A 25,479-nucleotide genomic window follows, 5' to 3' on the forward strand; every position below is an offset into this window, starting at 1 on the left:
TGATCTGACTCTCCTCTTAGGGGACATGTGCAGGACTCTAGTGGCTGAGAACGCTGGGCTGAGAGAGGTGCAGGATTGCCGCACACTCTGCTTTGTTCCTTCGGACGCTTCCAGATGTGAGCAGAGCAAGCAACCATATGCACTGATATAGCCAGCACCAACTGCTAGGCATAGGGGATTCTCTTAAGGTACCTCTAGCCTTTGAGGAGCCCAGGCAATGCCGTGTAAACTGAGAAATTGTTCCTGTTGTAAGATGCATAAAATAGAAGACTAGTCAGTCTCCTAGGGTCACTTAGCTTCAGGCAGCTAGATATGCAGCAACAGAAAACCAGAGAAGGGAGTGGAAAAGAAATCACAGTATGATATCCATAAGGGAATACTGCTTAACCACAGAAATGAATGAGGAAGAAAAAATGCAACAAAACAGATGAATCTTCAAGGCCTTTGCTTAGTGGAAGTAGCTGAAGACAGCACAGACTGCATGTTTCTGCTAGAGCAACTGCGAACAGTCCAAGGTGAGCAAGAGACACAGGACATGCCTTGTAGGTGTGATTATGCATTACCAAGGGGGCTTATCTGTCAAAGGAACACAGGTAACACTGGTACCTGCCAAGGCATGTGACCGTTAATTACTATCCGGTCACTCAACACCAGAGAAACAGCAGACAGCATAACTTAAAAGCGCAGGACTAGAGTGAGCACAACTGAGAACAAGCGGTGGCTCACGGTCCTGGTAATGGAGGGGAGGGACCAGCTGCGTGAGCACAGTGTTCATCACGGAAGCCCTTCACACCCTACAGAGACTTTCTGGGGTGCAGTCTGGCTGCCTCTTTCATCAGTACTGCAGTTTAAACTCAGGGGCTCCCATAGTCCTGTCAAGTTCTCTACAATGAGGCACACCCTTGGAGTCTTCAATTATTTTACAGTTCTAGTAACAGAGAGTTGGACATATACTATGACATTTTCCGACTGAGCTTCATCCCAAAACATGTTTTTAATGCTGTCTTTGTAACAGGTATCAGTTAAGCGATATGCTTCAGGTATGTAACAAATCCCATTCACTCTGGCAAATGTGAAATATGGTTAGAACCAAAAGGTTTTAACAGGAAAGACATTCATAATGAGGGACAGCAAAGATGTCGACATCACAGACTGAGACAGGAGACGTCTCAGCAGGGGACCTGGAGGGCAGGACACACGGGCAGCAGGCTTGTCAGAAGGCCCCAGTGCAGCACAGTCCGGCTGTGTGAAGAGGATGCACGGGAAAGAACGTCTCTCCACCAAGCAGGAAGAGGCGGAATGAAAACTCCACAGACATGTATCAGGGAGTGCCAGGGGATGAGCCCAGCCACCCACCCAGTGTCACAGTTCCACGCTTGTCAGCCACATTTTCAGGTCTGAAAGCTTGAAACCTCCCTGAGTTCCCTGGCTTCTGTTCAACATGGCCAGAGCGTGGATATCCTTACTCATGCTTAAAAAGGAACAGCAAGCGAGGCCTGGAGGCTTAGGTAGAGACAGGCAGATTCTTGTGCCTGCTGGCCAGCCACCTTACCTGTGAGATCTGCTCCTCAACTCTTAGGGTGGCTAAGACCTGGAAAACTGCCAACATGGATGGCTTGCAGGATGCTCAGCTACAGACACTAGGACTTCACAGATTTCTCCAGACAATGACAGAATCACTCAACAACACCTTTCTCAGACACACAACATGTTAAGTCAGTTCATGACTGTTATTTATTCCCTTTTGTGTGGCATTTAATTACTTCACATTTAGTAATTTATATTTTTATAATTCATTCTCATGTACCAGCCAAACAAATATTCCATATTTTTACTAAGGTCTCATAATTTTAAGTTGGCAATGACTTTATTTTCAAATAAGAAACATTAAGGAATATTTGGATAGTCTTGCAAGTGAAGAATTGACTTAAATATTGTTTGGCATGCTGGAGAAGGAGTTACAAGCAACTTGCAATTAAGATGTAACCTTCTGAGTAACATGTTGTGGTGATAAATGTATCTTTTAATAGTAGAAAATGATAACTTACCATTTTCTAGTGAGACCGCAGAAGGACCAACTCTCTGCTGGAATTTCACCTTTTATCTATTGTAATTCTCTGGAAAGAGGAAGTCATGACTCATATGCATAGTTTCCAAGTACCAACTAACTAACAAATCAACCCCAATTGAGGCATTGTTTAGAATTTAGAAACTTTGAGAACACTGAGAAGCAAATCTTTGGGGTGGGAGAATTAACCAGTGGATACCAGGAAAAGATACAAAGTACTTTGCTGTCACTGAGGAGCATGTTATGAATATATTTATTTTGAGAAGAAATGCATTTCCATTGTGTAGAATAAATTACTCCTTACAACAAGAAAAGAGAAGAAAGAAAGAAAGAAAGAAAGAAAGAAAGAAAGAAAGAAAGAAAGAAAGAAAAAAAGGAAACCAGACCAAGTAGGTACTGGTTGGTGCTCCACTACCTCAAAAAGCCAAAGAAAAAGAAAAGGCTGGTCAGTCAATCAGAAATAAGGTGATGTAGCAACCTCAGTAACCTCAGTTGCTGTCAGACTAAAGCACCAAATGCTTAAGTATTTGTTAAACTGGTTGTTATCCTGGAAACAAAATAGACACGGTAAAGTAATATGAAAAGAACCTGAACTCGGGGGCTTTGGCAGACAGTATACTGTATACTGCTACCTTTAGAAAGGGCTTGTTCACAGGAATCCATGGAAGTGAGGACAGCCGCGGCCAAGGGAAGACAAAGCTGGGCGATGGGATCCACGCCACATTCCAGCTAAGGGGCTCAGCTTGTCCAAACAACTTACCCCTTTCTTGATTTATATGAACTTTCAAGGAATCATTTTAAAATGTTTACCTGGAGTCTTCTTCAGTGGTCAGATTTGACTCCCAGTGAAAAAAATATGATCCAAATATTTTGACAAAAGTATTTGATAGCCTATATGATTCTTTTCAAACCCAATCTTGGGGACATCCGGACCTACTTGATATTTGTATAGGGAAATGACATTAGCTCATTCTGTGTAACAGCCATGTTGACACTTCGTTGCCAGTGAGAATTAGGAATGAATTTTATGTATCATCATCAAAGAAGATGGATGTTTTTCCATTCCACGTGAATGCTAAAATTGGAACCTTTTTTTTTTTTTTTTACAAAAACGTGAAGAAAAATAACGTTTAATGCACACAAAAATTTATTCTCTGGAAAATTGAACTGCCATTAAAATATCCGTGGACTGGTGTAATTTTAACATTTTTACACACAGATCAGCAATTTCTTTATGTAATACAATTATACAAAAGGGAAAAGGCACCGTGACAGTCGGTGTAGAGAGCACAAAGGAAGGTATGAGAGTTAAAGGCAACAACGCACAGCGCCACTCCAGCAACACGAAGGCGGTTCGGTCGTCCACGCTACAGAAGGATGGCTCACACACTTGTCAGCGTCTAGTTTTGATCAAGTGCATATAAACACGCGACAACAGCACAACACTGCTGATGACCACATGGACATACTATGTACACGAGAAAGTCCACTCATGGGTGAGAGTCGCTAGCAAACAGGTTAGAGAGTTGAGACACAGGAAACACCAATAGGCAGCACATTTCTTCGGGTTGGTTGAGACAACTCTGCTCACAGAGCAGTTAAATGTTACCATTCGGTACACCTATTATTAGAAAAATAAGTAAGAAAGCTCCGTATAAACTAGACTATCAGGAAGCTTCTTGCCTCAAAAACTGAAAGAAAGGAAGAGAGGATGGGGAAGAGAGTAAGGAAAGGGGAAACTGAATAAAAAGACCCACTGATTCTGAGTTTTTCTATAAAAATTACATTAGTTTGAGAAGCAAAGTCCCAGTGCAGAGGTACCAAGCAGTGATGAACCTCTTAAGTTTTAGAAAAAGACTAAGTCCAACACTTAACAGATTCTTAAAATTCATAGCTCAAGCACTGAGAGACAGTTCTGATACACCACCGTATGTCGGAAGTCAGGATCAAGTCCAGCCAAGTTGCTGGGACGTGGCAGTCACTGCCAGCTGAGGCCAAGGCTGTCCCTTCTCTGTCAGCTTGAAGATGCCTCGGGATTGCGGTTTTGTTTCATCAGAAAGTTATTGAAACAAAACTATATAGACAGATAATAAGTGAATTTTAAAAATATGTTATTTCCATACCTTTTCTTGTGGTAAACTCAAATTACTTGTGAGTCCCGCCACACATTTCCAGCTGTGCTTGAAATAATCCCAACACTTGAGGGCAGCGTCAGTACACTTGTCAAAGCTGTTCTGGTTTCCTCTCAGCCAGGAAATGACAGTGCATTACAGGACATAGTAATATCCCCAGTTATTTATCCTACAAAACTGCCAGAAAGACATCATCACCTCTAAAAAGGCCTTTCTTTAACTTTATGGTATTAGCTTTAGTTTTGCATTTTTGGAAATAATTTTCTTAAAGCAACATGAGAGAGATTTGGAGGAGAGAGTAAGACACAATGGCCTCAGATTTTTCATTCCCAAGAAGCTGCCCTCCTCAGAAATGTTTCAATCACTCAGAAACTACAGACCTCACCACTGCTGCACTAAGGCTTTATCTATGGGTACGAAACTGCTGCCAACAACTGCAGATAAGAAACAAAGTGTTATGTCCCAGACTGCTCGACTGCTCGGGTAGAACTTCCTGGGGAGCTCATTCAGCCCTAGACTCTCAGGCTTTTCCTTTACACCTCTGAACAGAATCTCTGGACAGAACCTAGAGAGAATTCTTAGGTACATTACAAACTGGGGGTCACTTCTGTGCTTTCTGGGGTTCTTGGTGGGAGTCCACCTCCTATGTTTTCTCACTGTCTAGTACTAGTACTCAGGGCCAGCCCCTGTACATGTTGTTCTCTAGCCTCGCATCTTATGGGAAGACGTCATTCAATGCCAGTCTCAATACCGTAGCACACAGGATCGTGAGGGAGGGCTGTCCATCCATCCGACTTGTAGCCCCTACAACAGCGCACGGCACAGCGGGGATGCTCATGCATAGACATTAAAGGGAGAAAGAGAACTCAGTCAGTGAACAAGATTCACGAACAGTAGTGCCGACTCTACCAAAGAGATTTCATTCATCAGTACTTGCTGTGTGCAAACACTAACAACGGAGGGAAGGAAGCTAGGTGTGCATTCTGTAATATCAACAGAACATAAACGTGTGCAGAAAGGCAGCAATCTCTCCTCTGACTCCAACATGAGTGTGGGTTAGCAGATAGCCTGCCATTTCACAGGGTAGGAAAGTGTATACAGATAATGAAAATAACTTGGTCAAGAAGAACAACTGAATTGATATATTGTCAGAATACAAGTACAGTGTAGACACAGCAAACAAAGCTCAAGTCCTTAAAAATAAAAATCACCCCCAAATTATGATACCTAAATACCATTTGTCCTGAGAAGGCAAGCCCCTCGGCTGTCCCGAGAAGGCAAGTCCCTCGGCTGTCCCGAGAAGGCAAGCCCTCGGCTGTCCCGAGAAGGCAAGTCCCTCGGCTGTCCCGAGAAGGCAAGCCCCTCAAGCCCCTCAAGCCCCTCAAGCCCCTCAGCTGTCTTTTCACTCTCTACTCTCTCGGGCCTATCTCTGCCGTTCAGATAAGCTGGGCAGAAATTGCCCCAGCACAATGCTGCTTTTTTCACTCATAATAAAGAGGGTGAAGATACAATGTGCATAAGTGGGCTTGAAGTGACCCAAGCCTACTGTGGTTCACTTAAAAGAGGGGCAACCTTAGGGGGTTCAGCTCAGGTCCCCCAGCAGCAGCTTCTTCACAGAGAAAACACTAGTGATGCTACTTGCCTCTTAATATGTTGTGAGAATCAAATACAACAACCAATTATCGTCTCAGTTCCTGACTAAGTTATAGCTGTAACACTGTCAGCGCTGTAGCGTGTTTGAAGGGCTTCCCTGCACGCCCCACCTTGTCTTAGCATCAGACTGCCGGTGACAATGACACGGATGGTCACTCTCCAGTGCCAGATGAGGAGGAAGAAACGGATTATAAAGAGAGTAAGAGAAAGAAACTTAGGAATAACAACCAGGAATGTAAATTTTTCTATGAATTCTCCAGTCTATGGACATAAATATTTCTGCTAATGAACTTTGTGTCTTTCCTATTGATAGCTGAACAAGGATTTTGAAAAAACTGGTTGGTGACCACTGGTCTTCTACCAAGTACACTTTAAACAACTCTCCTGTTTCTTAACTCCCTAGAAAGCTATGATAGCATTTGTATTCCTCATTGTCAAGGACAGCCTAGACTGTTTCTGTTTGTCTAGTGATGTGGTCAGACTCCCAGGCACTGATCACGCTCCTAGCCCAGGAGGAAGCGGTGATGTAACACAGAGAGCTGTGTTTTGCACAGATCAGATCTGACCCCAGCCAACGCTCAACTTCACAGTAGCACAGTCATCCAGGCAGTTTAAGTATTTTTTCTTTTTCTTAAAACATGGTCTAATAAATAACTTTTGTTAGTCAACACAGTACTCAGAACTCATCAAAATGCAGTGAGATAATATGCAGCTGTAATTTCAATACAAGGTGGTTGGTACTCGGGCTCCACAATTACAGAAGCTTGCTTCTGAGGTCAGACAATACTGCGCTCCTGGACAGCAGCCCACAGCCACACTGAGGAAGCTGAGACTACCCCATATTCCAGTCAGCTGTGGAGTCTGGATATTTCATTTGATTTTAGCAAGACAGTAAGAGTGTAGACTGTCATTTTCAAGATTCTGAGTCAACATCTGTGACTCAGATAATTTGGGAAAGTATTTACGTAAAATCACAGGAGAGAAAAAGATGCATATTTGTGTATCTGTGGCAGAATGGCAGCACTTGGCTTTAAACCTAATATCACATTTAGAAATTTTACAGAGGAGAAACAGCAGCCCATGGCCTGCAGAGGAACGCCTTCCTGTCGGGTTACGTGGAAAGGCGGTACCTTCGCCTTTGCCTGTGCGCAGCACACTGTGCTGTGTGTGCAGTTACAGGCACACCCAATTTATAATCATTGAGGACTTGGAAAATGGACAGAGGGTGGGAGGTCTGTTCCTGAAGTTAGAGAAGACTGAAATCACGTTCCAGGCTGTACATGAAGGGACACCTACAACAGACACCCCTGAGGATCTTTGGGAGTACCTACAGTTCTGGGCAGGCTCCAGAAAGGAGGGTGAACAAGTAACAGGTTTTCCTCTCCACACAGTGAAAGCACCAAGCTGGTTTTATAATGTCCAACTGAACTTCGTCACAAACAAGACCAGTGACTTTGTTTAGGAAGACAGCAGTTGTTAGTCACGAGGGTGACTGTTTCAAAGCAGGTAAAAGCTCACTTAGCATCAAATGCCTGCACCCAATTTTCAGAGTAACCTATAGCCTTCTTCACATTTTGCCTTACTATGTTCTTCAATAACACTTAAAAAAATAACAAAAGAAAGAAAGAACACCCTCTCTCCCCAAACCAGACCTGGAATGCTCACTAGTCGAGTGGTAGAGGGGCCTTTTCTTTATTTTGGTGGTGAACCTGGCCTTCAGTGGCTGAGCCATATCCCCAGCCCTAATGCTGTCTTTTTAATGCTACTTTTTTTTTTTTAAAGTTCTCACTCTGTAGTCCAGGATGGTTTGGCTACTGTCAAACTCACAGCAATCCTCCTGCCTCAGCCTTCCAAGTACTAGCATTACAGGGATAAGCCACTATGCTGGGCTCTGAAATTTCTGCCTTTTAACTAACTTCATGCTTTCTGTCTGTATCTTTTCCTCTTAAGATTCTGTGTTTGAAAGCAAAGAGATGCCTTCTTTTAAGCTAAAATGTAGGTGCTCAAAGCCTTCCGGGTGTGTTTAAGGCCTTTCAGTACTATTACATTCTTACCCGTCAGTGTGCGGCTCTGCTAGTCTGGGTTCGGTGAATTCTAGCTCACAGTAACAGTACAGAGTGCTCAGCTGGGATCAAACCGCGACACAACTTTTCATTAGTTGGTAAATAACACATTTTTGTCAGGTTGAACGAGGAATGTGAAAGAGCAGAAGGAAAACCATTTCACAGACACAACATGCTCTAGTAAAGCATAGACATACCATTTCTGTCAGGTAAGAAGGAAAACTAAAGGAAAATAGCTTCTGTTATATCCAATTGGCCTATGGTTTCTAAATATGAAGACAAGACCAGAAAGTGCTCGACCATGAGGAGGCCAGCAAGCGCGCTGCCTCCCACGCTGCAGAGAGCGGCATTGGCATGGCAGCTGAGGGCTTCACTCCTGTGAGTGCTGAAGGCCAAGTTTGCAAATACGGCTTCCCAGCTGTGTAAGCAAGGTCAACTTGCATGAAAGGCACAGGGTGACATCACGCTGAAGACGTCACAAAACCCAGCACAAGTCACTAGAACACAGGGATCTCAGAATGCTCCTAACTGTATTAAAGCTGAGAACCACAAAGAAATCAGAGTGAATAAGGACCCCAGGAGCCTGTTCCGATGCTGCCTGCAGGCTCAACACTAGGAACAGATAGTCAAAACTCCTTTAACTAGAATGTGTTCCATTTGCAACAATTACCCACCATGCCTGCCACATCACACAGCTGCGAAAACTGATCATAAAAGCGATTCCAAATGAGAGTTTGCTCTACCATTTTCTCCATTGGGACATAGAGTACACAAAGGACTCGACCATAAAGTTATGAAGTTTCTGCAGTACAGTCAGAAAAGTTTGCAAGGGACCAATGGGGCATAGTCTCTTTGGAATAAATAAATAAATAATAGATAGATAGATAGATAAATAAATAAATAGAAGCAAAGACAAACTTCAAAGAAACCAAGCTTAAACTTTGCTTCGGGGAAGTTTGCACTTGGGTTTAGTACTATAAGAAAGACTGAGGCACAGAGGACCACATCTGAGATGAAACTATCATCAGTGTGAACGAGCCTGGAGATGTGACCGTGATCGCTGAGCTTCATCCAAGGACTGGCCGACATAACGCTTTATGGGTAGTATGTGGACGATGATATGCAGTGCTACAATGGAAATTTTGGTTTAAAAACCACAATCACCACAAAATTCCTAGCTTTTTCACTAAATAAAATAAAATTCAAATCAAAAGCATGTACTTCAATTTCTGGAGGACTGCTGGACACTGACAAATTTCTTGGTTTCTCACAGAGCTCTACCAGAGACAAAGCCCCGTTCCCTCAGCTCAGCACTGATGGTCCTTCCCAAAGAGTGGAGCATTGTGGCAGGGTGTCGACGAGGACTCTTCAGGGAGCAGCTCCTTGCTCAGGACTCCAGCAGGGTGTGCCACCTGCACACTTGCTGTCCCTTGGACTCCTTCATTGCAGTCCAGTGTCTGAGCTCCTCCTCCCCAGAGCTGTTGAGACCTAAGGAAATCCAGCCTATCATCTCCTTTCTTTTCATGCTGCGCTTGTTATACACAGACAGTATCAGAGTCACATCAGAAAGTTGAAACAAGGCCACTTGAAAAACAAAAGTTTCCTTGTACACCGGGTTTGGCTGCCCTCTGCGGGTGGATGTCTTGCACTTGGACATCTCTTGGCCCATGGAATTCAGCAGTGTTAATTTAACATATGTATCTGAAGGAAGAAAACCAACACACCACAAATATCATTTGAGACAAACTGACAGTTTTCTAATGATAAAAGCCAAGATGAGGTAGTCAGGCTTTATAAGGATATGGTGTATACCATGTTGGATGGAAACTGAACTAACTCAGCTTTGATGCAGATGCTTATTAAATATGGGACAAGTATAAAGAATGCTAAGTTGGCTGAAAGTCTTGGATAGTAGCAATGACTTAGCCTCACTGTTTCTAGGAATGGAATTTAAAGGTATACCTCATAATCCTTCCTTCCCCCTCCCATCCCTCATCGGCCTCCCCTGCCTCCCCTGCCCATCACCACCCTATTTCACTCCACTAAGCAGGACATCATAGCATCAATAGACACTTAGCAAGCTCAGTTAGCCACGACACTACAGCATTCCACTGTTCTCAGAGAAGAGAGTCAACAAACAAATAGAGATGGAGGCAGATGGAGAGGAGGAGGAGGAAGACAAGAACGCAAAGGTGACACTGAAACAGCTTAAGATGAAATGTCAAAAGAATCTCTGCATGGATGTGGTTTTAAAATACACATTGAAAATATTCAAGGGTCCAAATGAAGCCAAATGTCTTAAAGGGAATCAATGTTTAGCAAACCAAGTAAAACTTTCTTTCAGTTTCATGCAAGAGTACATTTAATGTGCTTTTTGGGGGGTTGATGGGGGATAGTTAAATACTATTGGGTTTCTTTCAGGCATAATTTAATGTAAAATTTTAAGAATGATATTTTAATTATTTTCATCAATTGCAAAGACACTGGCATGATGTTTAGTGTACAGAGTGAAATGTAACACTTCAAGGCCTTTTTACACGGGAGATATATTCTCTTTAAAGACTTTCCAAGTCTGTTAGACTCATGCAAATGGTCTCAGCATGTTGATCCATCATGTGTACTTTATATCACAATTAAAGATAATTGCAATGGTCTCATGAGATATCTGTTTCTATCATAAATCAAACTACAAAGAAATAAAAAATAACTTATCTTAAAAGGTTTTGCTCATTTGTTGATATTCTGAATACCATCATCCATAATCAGAGATAAAGTCTAAGTTAGTTTCATTTAAAATACCACAGATAAAAATGTGCATTGTTTTGGAAACCAACATGGTGGACAGTCTCACTGCTGGCAAGTTTTAGGGCATTTTGTTTTGCATGAAAAGACAACATCCAATTAGCCTCTACAGGAACTCACCTCGGATTATATAAACCTGTCCACCTATCAAGTGTTTTAGACAACAGAACAGTCCATCTGACAACAGGGGGTGGAAAGCAGTAAAAGAAATAATGACCAGATGTCAATCGTTGGGTGAAAGAGGGTCAAAGGTCAGAATTAAAGAGGAAACACTGTGCACTTGAGTGGAAAACACAAAACTTTAGCATTTTAATTCAAGTAGAGGGTTGAACAAAGGGCTGTTTTATAAATTTCAAGGAATGAAAAAAATTTAACATCATTGTGTAATCCTAAACAAAAATTACACTGTTTTAAGAGGGGGACATATTTATAATGGTATCTTCTTGGTCTAAAGCACATTGAACATATAGAATCATGCAAACTATCAGGCTATAAAAGATTGGATACAATCATTATAGGATCACTACTATTGTGCTATATTTTAATTTTACCCATGCAACATTTAGTATTTCAAATAGTCTGATTACTCCCAATATAATCAAGAACTCAGTTATGCAAAACGAAATGCGGCTATCAGAATACGTGCTTGTGAGTGCTGCTGCTCCTGTTTCTCGGGGAGGGGGGGTCTGAGGTTACCCAGCTTACAGCAGTTCAGACCCCGAGTATCAGTGAAGGGCTATAATCTACGGTTTAGGACATGCTGACACAACTGTCTTCAGTTTTGCTCAGCAGCTATCTGGCATGTCTTTTACAAATGCTTTACCCTCATATCACTATTTCAAAAGCTGGCTTCACTTATTTAGTAGTGACTTCCTAGCTAAAGACACTGACCAACCGGAGGCTGAGGATCTGATTCTAAAGTATTGGCAACTTCTCTCACCCCTCTGCCCCAAGGACAGACTCCATGCAGGCACACAGCAGTCTTAACATGCTTCCTATCCACCCCTGCATCTGCTCCCTTCATTCTGACTCCCTGTGCTGCTTCTAGGCCACACTATCATTTCATTTTGCTACTCCTGACATGTCCAGTTAAGAATTTGTCAACGTTTATTGAACAGCCATCTTAAGTGGGAGGCACAGACTGACGTGCATCTTTGTCTCGTGGTGCAGTGTTACACGGTCATTGGGTCTGTGTCTTGTGTTCAGATAAGCACATGCGGTTGTCATGACCTCACAAGCTCACATGTGTTCAGGCTCTCTCCAGCCCCTTGTGGAGAGAGTCTCAGTGTGTTTGCAAGGAGACAATCAAGTTGCACTCCCTAGCCTGCTTGGTCTCAGAATGTCCTTTTACTCACTCAGTTTCCTTTGAGATGAGAGAGTGGATGGTACTAATGCACTTTTATGTACCTTCGTCAGATCTGATTCTCACAATTACCCTGTAAAAGATAGAAACTTAACTTTACCTATTAAGAAACAGGCCTGCAGGGTCAGGCCATTTGTCTATGGAGGTTATAATTTTTCTCTTTAGATAGCTCTTTTAAATTTTTGAATTATTATTCTGTGTGTCTGTGAGTGTTTAGCTACATGCTTGTCTGTGCACCGTGTGTGTATCTGGTGCCTGCAGAGGCCATAAGAGTGGACTGGATCCCTTGGAACTAGAGCGCTGGACGGTTGGGAGCTAACATGTGGGTACTGGGATTAAACTGAGTTCTCTGGAAGAACAGCCAGGGCTCTTCACTGCCGAGCCATCTCTTTAGCCTTGCCCTCCAGGCTTCTCAATTTACGGATAGATGTATTCTGTGATGCATGTCCCAACACTTCTTGGCATAAACCTATTATCTTTTAATGATGTTTCACCTGCATTGAACAATGGATTTTTATGGCATTTAAAAGCAAAACTAATGTAAAGGATAGAAAAAGCTCCCCCTCTGCCTGCACCCTGATTAACAGTGTATTAAGGAAGTCTCTTAGAAATCCGTAAACAAATTTAAGCTATTAATCACTCGCAATTTCTATTCAGAGTTTCAGTCAGGGCACGAACAGGTTTAATCTACAGAAATTTAGAGGAGCTGTTCTGTGCCCATTTAGAACTGGCTCACAGACATCAACAGTAGAGCGGGGTGGGACAATTTCTCTGCACCTCCCACACCTACTCTCATCTTCAGAGGAGAGGACAGGGACAGTCAGAGCAGACAAATGCCCCTCACTCCCACTCAGTCTTGATCTCATTTGTACTGGGAAGAAAAGGCAGCTGGTTGTGTAGGGGGATGATTTTGTTTTTTACTTTTGTGTGGTGCTGTGCTAAAACCTAGGCCTGCACATGCTAAGCACATGCTACCCACTCAACTACATCCGCAACACCTGTGATTTCACAGAAGAAAATTCGAGAAAATATTTTCTTCATGAGGTGTTAAGGGTAAAGGAAGGGAAATACAGGAGTAGATACATTAGTTCAGAATACTGCACACGGACAGGAAATACGACACTAATCTCTAACTAACAGAAGCTGCATGTATTTCTTTCATTGTGAATAGTAGTCATTTTTTCAAGTCCTGTAACTTCTTCTGGCATTAAAAGATAATGGCTATAGTAGGAATAATTTATTCTGCAGACTATAAAAACTTAAAATTTATGTTCCCATACAATTAATATTTTGAATTTCACATTTTCTACTTCCCAAATGACTGGAAATAGAAAACATGAAACAGATTGGCTGATGATTCAGTGTTTCATTGTGATTGGTTAAGACTAAAACGATGTGAAGCCCCTAAGTGCAGAAAGCATTAAGTAAACATAGTTGGTTTTCACTCACTGGGTGGTCTGTTTGCTGCCAGGTTTTTGAAGTGGCTGCCTTTGATGACTTCTGCTGATAGCCGTCCCGTGGTGGCATTGTAAAGGAGCCCAATGAGGATCTCTGGAACGGAGCCGTGTTCAAGGGACTGACAGGAGGATGTACTTTCACCACAGGACACTTCTGACAAGCTCACCTGGGAGTCACAGCCCTGGGGAGCAAATGTGAAATGTTACAGTATTTTACAAAACACAGATCATAAAGTGTACCATTGGCTGGTGTGGTGGACAGCACGCAGGATGCAGAGGCGGGCGGCTCTCTTCTGTCTAGACAATGAGCTGCAGGCCAGCCAGAGCTATGGTGAGACCCTGTCTCAAACACTACCACCACCAAGTACAACAAGAGAAATAAAATGGCAGTGCTGTGTGTATTGAAATCACATCACGAAAAAGACAAGGGTGGGAACACACACCATACTCCCAAACACTCAATTAGAAATAGTCTGTAGACATTTCAGTCAAGTAATAGATGATATTCCTGCAATAAACTCTATTTATTTATTTTAATCATTCATTTATTCATTCATTCATTCCCGTGTGCCTGTGCCCGTGCCCACACAAATGCATGTGGTCAGTATGTTCTGAAAGTCACAGGGCAGCCAGCAGGGCTGGTCTCTCCTTCCACTGTGTGCCCATGGATTGAACTCAGGTCGTCAAGCTGTCAGCACAGAAGCCTTTACCCACTGAGCCATCTCAACAATTCCACAGTTTCTTCAACATATGCATGGTAATGAGAGTTATCAACCTTAAAACATGGGTGTGAATTTAGATTTATTTACAGTAAACATCTCAACTATATTATTAAAGACAAAGATTGGCATGTGTTGATAGATAAACAAAATTATCTGCCATTCTTATGCCAATATCTAAAATAAAGAGGCAGAAAAGCAAAAAAAAAATAGTAAAATTTACTATGCATACATAACCATAAGAAAACTGATGTAGCTGCATGTTTCCTTGAAAACTAGACCATCATCAGAGGTGAAGAAGTGCACCATACCATCGATACCTATTCAGGTCTTCAATGGGCAACTGCTTTGAATTCAGAAAAGGCTGATTTGGTAATCACACATTTGCTAGAAGTTATGGCTATCCAGGATATACCTGTACAAATACAGACAATGGTCTAGCATGTCTCTAATAAAATAAAACAGGTTTTTGCTTTTTACAATATAAAGCATATTACAGGTATATGACATAATCCTACATGACAAGCAGTTGTAGAAAGCTCAAACTGAACTCTAAAGGATAAACTAAATAAATAGAAAGGGGTAATAAAGACCATCAAGGAACAGATTGCACAATGCCTTATTAACTTTGAGTTTTCCAAATGCTAACGAGAAAGGAACAACAGTTGCAGACATTGGATAGTAGGAAAAAACTAAAGAATTAAATCAGCTGATATACTTTAAAGATGTATTGAACTCAGAATGGAAACCAGGACATGTGTTATGTTGGAGAAGAGGTTTTGCTTTTGTTTCCAAAGAAGAAGAAAAGCTATGGATACCATCAAAATTTATAAAGATTTGATTTGAATGAGAGACCTCTTAACTGAAGAGGTGATAGTTCATGAAGCAGCATGGCCATTTGATCTAAATTCACCTATAAAACTGACAAATGCTTCTCATTTGATCAGATAAAACTCGCCAAAAGGGAACCTTTCCAAAATTAGGGTTGGGGAAGAGTTTTGTTCTGTCTTTTCAGGAGAATAAAGGAAGCCAGCTAAGGAATCTGAGGACTACTGGACAAATGAGACATCTGAAGAAAAAGGACAAATCATCCAGAAAAAAAGTTCCATGAAAAGGAGTAAATTGGCCTATTGGTATATCACATTTCCAACAGGATAAAATTTCATAAACCTTCCCAAATGTTTGTTTCTGCTGTTCTCTACAGTCATATAATGCAAATGGTCTTTTCATAGTCCCAGTCCAGTTAAAAATTAAAGATGGCTTTGGAGTTAGAGCATGGGTCTCTCCTTCTCTAAGCCCAAGCATGCTTGTTAAAGTAAAATCCAAAATCCCTGTCTCATGTCAGAAGAGCCATATGATATGGAAAAGAAGAAAAACAAAAATTTAGGGACTATTGTATTGCCACTAATCTCATAATCCTTTGTTCTTATTTAGATTCTTTAAGGCTTTTCTTAAGATATAAATATTATTTCCAAGTTTATAAGGTTAATATACACATATCTTATATATAATCTTAAACTGTCTGTCATGATATTAATGATCATATAAAGTACTAGTCTCAGAAAACGGCTTTATCTACCTTCCTATACGTGATTTCGGGTTTGAGTGCCTATCAAGTAAGAGGGAATTAAGTTTTTGTACTCTGGATGCACATAACCAATAGTGATCCTTTAACCTTTTTGAGACCTACTGCATATGACGCTTAAAATAAGTTTTCTGCAGTGAACCAAAACCATGCCTAACAGTGACCTTTGAAATCTCCAAAAGGAGAATGAGGCCCCATAATGATGATTCCTCCAGGACTATGATAATACCACTAAGCTGAAAATACCACCTAAATATTGGCTTTGTTCTACAAACTGCTCAGGAGAATTTCGAGTTGGCTAGCTGAGATGATACAGCCTCACAGATTACTCTAGCCAGGACTTTAGACAAGTCTGTACTTACCCACTATGCAGAGACTGGACAGCAAATGATGCTGTGTTCTGCAGGAGTCATGCAGTGAGATTTCAGCTGATATGGCAGAAGGCTGACGCACCAGAACAAACATTCTGATGGAGGCAAACCCAGCTCGCAGGGGGCCGGGCCTACCACCTTTTACATATTGACTGATTCTCACAGTGGATCTCTTGTGAAACCATTAGCACTCTCCCTTGGTGTAAGATTCAGCAGAGTATGGATTATTGGGCACGATTCTTTCTCATGAATGGGTATATTGGGTCATCCCCCCCAAATCTGTGGGACTTCCAGTGGAAAATTTAGCCAAGCACTCAATAACCTTGGTTCCCACAGTCTAATCTCCACTTTTTTTTGTTCCTTGAGATGAATTAGAAGCCACCTCCCTGCAACTATCTTCCATTTGTCAGGACATGCAATTAGGAAAGGATTTTTTCATATAGATCACATTAGGAACCTTCAAAGATAAAGGGACATCTAAACTCAGAGAATTGCCTTTATTTTGCCTGTGTATATAAACTAAAAGCTTTACAGAATTAAAAGAGAACAGCAGAAGAATAAAGAAATGGATGCAGAAAAAGTATGTAGTATAGGAGAGTTCGTTTCACCCTCAGATTTAAGTCCTGTGCTTGCTATGAGTCTTATTCTGGACCCTGAAAGGGACTGAGGCTTGCACTCGGAGGTGTAGTGATAAGGCAAGCAGGCCTGCTTTTCATCCCGCCTGGCTCCTGCAAGGCTAGCTTAGTCTGGGAAATAATAACATGGAAACTGTATTCATTTAAACACTGCTTGGCCCGTTAGCTCTAGCCTCTTACTGGCTAACTCTCACATCTTGATTAACCCATATCTATTAATGTGTTAGCACCACGAGGTGGTGGCTTACCGGGAAGATTCTAGCCTACATCCGTCTTGGGTTGAAGAATCACGGTTTCTGACTCACTTCCCTTCTTCCCAGCATTCTGTTCTGTCTATTCCACCCACCTATGTTCTGACCTATCAGGCCAAGCAGTTTATTTATTAATTAACCAATGAAAGCAACACATAAAAAGAAGACCCACCTACATCACAGAGGTCCCCAATAAAATGGTACATCTTGACAATTAACCCAAATTTTTCTTTTCAGGATTCCCCTAAAGATGCTGCTGTCCTCCGACAGCAGGAAGAACACAATGCCCACATTACCAAGAGATGGGGTGGGTGGTTTTTGGTCTTTCATTGGGTTATAAATATTTGCCACAGTTTAAGGGAATTGGTTCAAAGGTGTTATTGGTAATAGTCTGGAAAAAATAGATTCAGAGTTCCTGTTTGGAAAAAAAGAGGGGCTATAGATACAGTAGGATATAAAGATAGATTATTGAGTTTACTCTGAAAAGAAAAAAGAGGGATATAGAAATAGGACAGAATGGTACATTACTGAATCTACTTTTAAACAAAAAAGCAAATACTTGTTTTAAATATTTTACACTGATATGAATCTTTGTATATTGATACAAATTTGAGATTAATTTTGTTAGAACATAATGCACATACATTTTAAAACTTGTTCAAGGTATTGTACCTATACAGCTCATTTGATAATGTATTGCAAATTTCTTGTCCTTAAAAAGTTATTATTACCAATTACTTAGCATACAAAGAAATGCAAGTAAATAGTTAATAGTTACAACCAAATTTTTTGTGATATTAGGTATGTTTCCAAGGTCAAAAAGATATATTTTAGATAGACAGGTCATCTTCAAACACTTCAGAGATTTACAGAATATAGCATTTAAGGTGTTTGAATAACATAGGTTTCTTTTTTTATGATAATGAGACATGTCTGCTCCAGTCTACTTCAGAGAAGATGATGGGCATCAAAGAAACTCCCCATGGAGTTTACTTTCTTTGTGCCAAAAGTTAGCAACTGGGCAAGAAAGTGCCCTTGCCTCAACTGCTGACAGTATGCTGTCCAAATTGGACATGTGGGACACAAAGAGAGTGACTGCTAAGCCTTGCCAGGACAAGGTAGGACAGTCCCTCAAGAATCCTGCTTTATAGAAAAGTCTGTAGAATAGTCTAGGCCTGTAAGCTGAAGATGGATGCCCCAATGTTGCAGAGGAACTTTAGGTGACTGTTCAGGCAGTCAGCTGTTTCTGTCATTTCTCACATTTTTTGGAAGTTGCTTGCTTGCACTTCCTGCTTACTCAGTATTATTTCCTTCTCAGGATTCTGATAGAGTTTAAGACTTTGTAGTTATAGTTCTCCTTTGTTGCCACATTCAGAAAAGAATTTTACTAAAGAAGTATAAAGTGTATAGTTGAGAGACATTAAAAGATAGTTTTGGTAATGCAATTTAGAATAAAAAGTGAATTAGGTACAAACTTTTAGACAGATATGGAGTATTTTCCTCTGAATTTGTCAGTTGCTAATGGACTAGATATTGTTGATGTATTTACCTGTATATATTATAGTTATTGTACTTATATATAGTTTTTCTTATATTAGTTATAACCTTTTTTATTTTAGACAAAAAGGGGAAATGTGGTGATATTTTGTTTGTACTATAACAAATAAAGCTTGCCTGAAGATCAGAGAGAGGAGCTAGCCATTATTTAACCATAGAGGTCTGGAGGTCTGTACAGACAGGAATTGATATGGCTGGGTGGAGAAAGGAACTCAGTTTCTCTTTGGGGACTGAGAGTCATAGAGGTAAGGTAAGGCTGGCTGCTCTGCTTCTCTGATCCTTTAGCTATCACCCTCTAACATCTGTCTCCGGGTTTTTATTATTAATACCAATTAGAACCTGTGCAACAGATGGGCAAAAAGAATACCTAGGGTGGCATGGACATAGAGGAGTGGGAGCCACCCCCTTTTTGGTGGGGTATAAGCAGATCTACTTTCAAAAATGCCAGAGATACATACCCCTGGCTTTGAAATCCTAATCTATATATTCCCAGTGAAGATGTATGGAGTGCCACCAAGAGATAAGAAAGAATAATGCCCAGAGAGACATTCCTCACCCCAGACCCAAAAGGCAGAACAAGAGAGTTCTGGTAAGCTCATACAGTGACTGGTGTACCTCACTGCAGTAAAAACCATTATAATGTTACAAGTGTAATTGAAATGTTGGTCCTAGAAGATCACCCATTAACGTCCTTCCATTTGTGTGTTAGAAACAAGCCCAGACCACACAACCTGAAGGATGGCTAGCAAACTAAACCCGTGCTTCTCAAGTGTGATGGGCGGGGAGACAAAGAACAGCAAGAAAGTGATTAATATACATGTAAATTGTGCTTAATTCTAGAGGGGTGTGACAGATGATCCCAGAGCAATGGCTTTGTTTTTATTTTACCTGTATATATTTGTGATAAATGGGTGGTCTCATTTCTATTTTTTCCCCTTTTTTGAAGTGAACTGGATTTTTTATAAGAAAAAGGTTTAAGAAGGGATTGCTTGATATAAAAACACACACACACACACATATATACACACACACAACGATAAAACAAATATTCAGAATTTTATTGGAAGACTCCCATAGAAATGCCATGAGCTAGAATAACAGGAACAGAGAGAGGAAATAATGACTGAAAAGATGAAAGGAAGATAGGAAGGGAGGATGGAGGGAGGAGGGAAAGAGGAGGCTACTCCATGTAACAATGTAATTAAATAATTTTTAAATTTCAAGCTATCTCTCTTCAAGCTGGAGAGATGCTTCAGCAGGAAAAGACTCCTGGATGGGAGTTCAGTAACCTGAGTTTGATCCATGAATCTTAGCTGGCGTCAGGTGAGAATGACTTAGGGCAGCTGCCCACTGGTCCCTAGACCTGCACTGCAGCACATCCACACACAACTGTATATATGCACATACTAAATTTTTTAATCTTAAGTTTTTTAATGTTTTAGATAAATCTTCAAATTTAAATCTACTCTCGGCTATGTAAAGTAATAAAAAAGAATGAGCACATATCTGAGCAAACTAATTAGTCTAGCCTTCAGGAAGATAAAATATCATTTTTCAAATATACCTCAAAATTACAGAGCAGGAGCCAACAGGAACATATAGTTTGTATACCTAAATCATGAGTAAAATCCCATGGTTTGATATCTTCTCTGACAGCTGGAGAAGAAAACAGTTCTAGTTTCAGTCAGGCTAATCGTCGCTTCTGAAGATGGTGTCAAAAGCATGCCTGAACACACTTCCTGAGTCTGCTAGAACACATGTGAACCCATAGCTGTCTGTCAGCCAAGCGTAATGCCACCAGGAGTGCTTCTGGGGAGACAGACACCTCCCTGGCCACGTTACTGCTGAGCACCACAGGATGAGTGTTAAGATCCTCAATGATCACAGTTTATTGAGTCGGCCTGAGTGTAACCCCACAGCACTTGAGTCACAGGAAAGGCTGTCCTCTACGAGTTCATCCTGCATTCCACCGTAGAGTGTGGGAAGTGGACGGCCTTGCATAAGGCAGTGTCCAAGGAGCCCACAGAGACTGAAAAATGGAGAGGCGGCACACAGAGCGAGGGGCAAGAGTAGACTCCACGCTGATGTGCCTCCTTCATCCTACCTCTGGTCTATCCCGCAGACCCTGTCATGAGTTTAGAACAGGGCTTGCCCAGGTGCCACTAACTGTAGGTAATTTAATCTGGAGCCACACAAATTTGAACCAATACTAAGCTGGCATAAATGAAGGGCACCAGATGCTCCCAAAAGTCAACATCCCCTACCTTGCATAAGACTTTAATTTTAATACTTCCTCTTTTTGCCAGAGGGTGAAGAATTATTATCAGTGCTGTGAGGAGAGAAAAAAAATCTTAAAATTCCTGACAGATGAGTGAACTCTCTAAGGTGTTAATGGCACCCAAAATCATCGTGCAGAGCCTTAATGGTGTTTATAGCTTTAAATCAAGCAAACATCTAGAATAGCCATTTGATGTGCAACAGAATTCCCACAGACTAAACATACTGGGCTTCTCACTGGCACTAAGTAGATTTAGCTTACCTGTCTACTTACAAAAAATGTTAAAGTTTAAACTGAACTGTATAATAATTAATGTAAATTTAAATAATCTCTTGAATTTATTCTCACTGTGGCTGGAAGACAGCATTCATATTCCAATTTTATTTATATATGAAAAGTTTTCATTACACCAGAAACGGGTGATGGGAGCACAAAGGGCACTGCCAAGTAAGACAAGCTCGTCCTGGACACCAGAGGCGATTTCAGGAGAGCGCGAGCAGCCAGGCGGGGCTGCTAGAGAAATACCCAGTGGAGCTGCAAAGGAAAGCGGCGGAAGACAGTCTGCCTCAAACTGGGCTGCACTGGTGTGATTCAGGTTGTAAGTGACCCAGGAAGCTCAGTGGGTCCAGGCTCCCCCCCCTCCACACTGTCCTTCCTCCTCTCTTCCCCAGGCTTGTCCCCTCAGGCACTCTCTTTCTGAGTTGTGAGAAAGAGAACAAGCTTTCTGAGAGCTTGTGGCCTGCAGAACTGGATAGTCAGGGCCAGGAAATCACTTTAAGAGTTTGGGAGAAAAAGTTGTGTATGGGTTGAACATGGTCCCCACTCCCAACTTATACAGGAGTTTAAACTCCAATGTTATAAATTAATGGCATAAGACTGGTGTTTCAAACAGGTCACTCAGGTGAATTCTAGGGATGGAGAGGGAAGACGCTCTCTGTCCCCTGAAACACACATGATGTGCTGCAGTCAAGAGAGACCCTCACAGAGTCTGGCCCATGCTAATGGGCCTTTCAACCTCCAAAACTATGAGCTAAACACACCCCTTTTCTATACTGATGCCTTGGGTATTTTATTATAGTAACAAAAATAGACAATGCAGTGGCAGGTTGAGTACCTCAGATAAAATCGGCACTGTGGCCATAAGAGAAAGATACGAGTGTTTGATCACTAAAGCATGATCAACTGAGCCATCTGCCCCTGCTTCCCTCTCAAGGGCTTTTTGTGGGGACCATTACCCATGCTCTGAGCAGGGTGATGCCCCAGTTGCGATGACCTCTTTTAGGCTCCTCACCAAGCAAGAGGAAAAGAGGGAACAGAGCCCGGTGGCTCAGGGCGGTCACCCCAGCTTCTCAGTTGAGGCAAGGGAATGGCAAGTTCAAGGCCTGCCTGGCAGTTTCAACTTTATCTTCATGGCGGCACACACCTCTAGTCCCGAGCACTCTTAATCCTCTATCTTACCAGTGCTGACATTACAAGTGTACCACCATGGCTGGCTTTGCATTTAAGACCAAACATAGTTGTTGGAAGTATACTCCACAAGATGAACAGCGCTTTTGCTTTTTATTGTAAACATTCTGAACTTCTGCCATGTCTTATTCTCTGATCCAGGGTTAACTCAAAATGCTTTTAATTTGTGTGTGTGTGTGTGTTGGGAAACATAGATCTGGGTGGGAAATGGCCTCTTATAACCTCCTCTCTACTCTGCAATTGAGGTGTTTTAGCTTCATGATCTGGAACTCAGCACAAATGCTCCATACCCAGGTGGCTGCTCTTGCGTATGCAGCATTTCTCCCCAGGTTGTACGTGGCGGCCTCCTACCTACACCAGGTCTCCATGCACAGCCACACTCCTGGCCCTCACCCTGACCTCCATTTAAACAGTACTTTCCAATGCTTGCATACCACACACCCACCGCAGTGTTGTTACATGCGCTCAGCCTTTCTTGGAGATACATTCAGTAGAGGATAAAATTCCATTCTCATTAATGTATACCAAAAACCTAGAACATATGGCAAATATGCTGGACACTTTAGAGGTCTTTGTTGAACCATTTTCTCATTTCATTACAATGTGGTTAAAGAATGAAGTTTTTATGATAGTGGTTCATGATATTTGTGGAGGACTTCCTTTCGTGTAGCATATAGTTGGCTTTTATGGATGTTCTATGGCTATTTAAAGAAAGCACATATTTTAGGATTATTGGGCAGAGGTTGGACAAGCATATAGTAAGTTGACCCTATTGTAGCTGAAATAATTGTGTCCTTGCCAGTGCTTCTAGGCTTAACCTACTTCTGCTTATACAGACTTTTCTATGCGTTTAACAGCCTTTTATTTCATTCTTTCCTTTGAACACAATGTGTTCCTGACAAATGTGTGCTATAATCATTATTTGAGCAATGATCTATGAGTGGAGGTCTCTGGGTTGCCTGGGAATATCTGTAATTTCCTCTCCATGTTGAGTGATGGTTTAGACGGTATGAGAATGGAGATTTCTAGTTACTCTGCACCCCTGCATGGTCCTTGCCTTCCGCAGGGCTGTTGGGAAGCCTGGGGTAGTGACTGTTGCTCCATCACACAGTCCCTGTGCTCACTTGGACCATTTTCCTTCTACCTTTGAAGTTTCATTATTTGACTGCTGTTCTCTTCGATGTGGAGCAATTTCAGTCTTCCCATTTGGGGCCATATTTCCTCCATCGGATGAGCTGTCCATTTTCATAACTTGTTTCTCATTCTGGAGTTCTTAGAAAACATGCTCAGCATTTTCAGTCTGCCCTTTAAATTTCTCATGCCTTAGAAATTCCTTAAAAGGCACTCTTTTATTTTATTTTACTATTTATAAAGTTCTTTTTTGTTTTGTTTTGTTTTGTTTTGTTTATGAGACAGGGTTTCTCTGCAGTTTTGGAGCCTGTCCTGGAACTAGCTCTTGTAGACCATATTGGCCTCTAACTCACAGAGATCCACCTGCCTTTTAGCCAGGTGTTGGTGGCACACACCTTTAATCCCAGCACTTGGAAGGAAGGCAGGCAGATCTCTGTGAGTTCAAGACCAGCCTGCTGGTGTACAGAGCAAGTGCTAGGACAGGCTCCAAAAGCTACAGAGAAACCCTGTCTCGAAAAAAAACAAAAACAAAAACAAAAACAAAAAGGTACTCTTTTAACTTGTGTGCACGTGTGCTCCTATGTGAGTGCACAGCCACAGAATATATGTGGAGGTTAGGGTACAACCCTGGTGTCAGTCTGGTCTTCTACTTTGAGACAGGGTCTCTTGCTCACTGCTGTGTACGCCAGTCTGTCCTCCTATCTCTTCTGCCCATAGCACTGCTGGAGCCCTGGGGATCTGAACTCAAGTCCCCATGTTTGCCCAGCAGCACTTTACCCATGGAGCCATCTGGTTGGGTTTTAAGGACCCATGCATTCTAGCAGTTTCAGTTGCTCATTGGTTGCGTCTCTTTCCCCAATATTGTTGTCTTCTGTTCATTTCTTCTCTTATCTCTTTACTCCTCGACAGCCTGTGTTGTCTAGAAATGTCCCCAGCGTGGTAGGTGAACTATAGAGTGCCCAAACATTGTTATTTTGGGGATGCTGTTGTCATTCAGTGGGCCATTTCTTCAGATTTAAGCTTTTCAAAGTGTAAGTTCACTTCCCATGGACTTACTTTTGTGGGAATTCTGTATATCATAGGTTTGGTTTCTTTAATAGCAATAAAACCAATTTCACTTAGAAATAAAAGCAGTAGGGATAGAACCCACCAGAAAAATCAATTACACCGCAGTAGTTAATACAATACTTATATTTTCAGGCTGTTCAGTGGTTTGTTGTTGTGTAGCTCTCACTACATAGTTCAGGCTGGTCTGGAACTTACTATTATAGGGCAGGCTCCTCACACTCACAGGGATCAGACTGCCTCTGCCTCCCCAGTGCTGGGATAAAAAGGCATGTGCCACCACGTCCAGCTGTTCAGTAAAAACATATCTCATAATCCCAATTTATTTGTGACTGAACTTTGTGTCCGCATTCTCATAGTTGCTGAAACAATAATATAACAAAATAGCTACTTGGAAAGACTCAGCAGGAAAGCTGTGGCAAGCCCGTTCTGTGCATGACAAAATAATGTGGAACAGGACCAAACGCTGTGGGATTCAATGTCTCAGAATTTGAGGCTGGCTTTAGAGAGATGTCAGGAGGCACAAGAAGGGCTTGTCAGACGAGCAGGCAGGTGAGCACTTCTGCCGACCCACTGCATTGCACCCCAACTGCTGACCTCACTGCTGGTTCACACTTCCAGCCTCCCAGGCAGACCCCAGGTGCCCCAGTAGGCACTTCCTAAGCTGATGGCTGCAGAGTGTGAACGCTGATGGGCAGCTGTATGCACCTGACCTGGCATGGAACACATCTGTCACAACAATCAGGGGAATTTCACACAGCACAGCTGAGTGTCCAGACAGGGATCACAACTCCTTGGCTATGCTATTAGCAAATGCCTCCCCACATATTTTACACACTTGTGAGGTGGCAGGAAGAGGGAGAGTACTTCAAGGTCAACTTC

At 41.9% G+C, this 25,479-nt stretch overlaps 1 protein-coding gene across 3 annotated transcripts in view; it reads right to left on the reverse strand.

The window, feature by feature from the left end:
- Positions 1-25,479, reverse strand: part of Syt14 (synaptotagmin 14) — a 162,762-nt gene that overhangs the window by 5,411 nt on the left and 131,872 nt on the right. For 2 of the 3 annotated variants that reach the window (XM_050148239.1, XM_050148238.1), the window contains 2 exons: positions 13,531-13,720; positions 1,184-9,617 (listed from right to left, as the gene is read on the reverse strand). In XM_050148239.1, coding sequence (XP_050004196.1) covers positions 9,304-9,617; positions 13,531-13,720 — 504 coding nt within the window. In that variant the 3' untranslated portion in view covers positions 1,184-9,303. Of the gene's footprint in view, positions 1-1,183; positions 9,618-13,530; positions 13,721-25,479 lie in introns of those variants that run through there. The other variant, XM_050148240.1, reaches the window with a different exon arrangement.

This window comes from Alexandromys fortis, unplaced genomic scaffold, assembly GCF_014885135.2.
Source record: "Alexandromys fortis isolate MF-2015 unplaced genomic scaffold, M_Fortis_MF-2015_v1.1 scaffold_62, whole genome shotgun sequence".
NCBI lineage: Eukaryota > Metazoa > Chordata > Mammalia > Rodentia > Cricetidae > Alexandromys > Alexandromys fortis.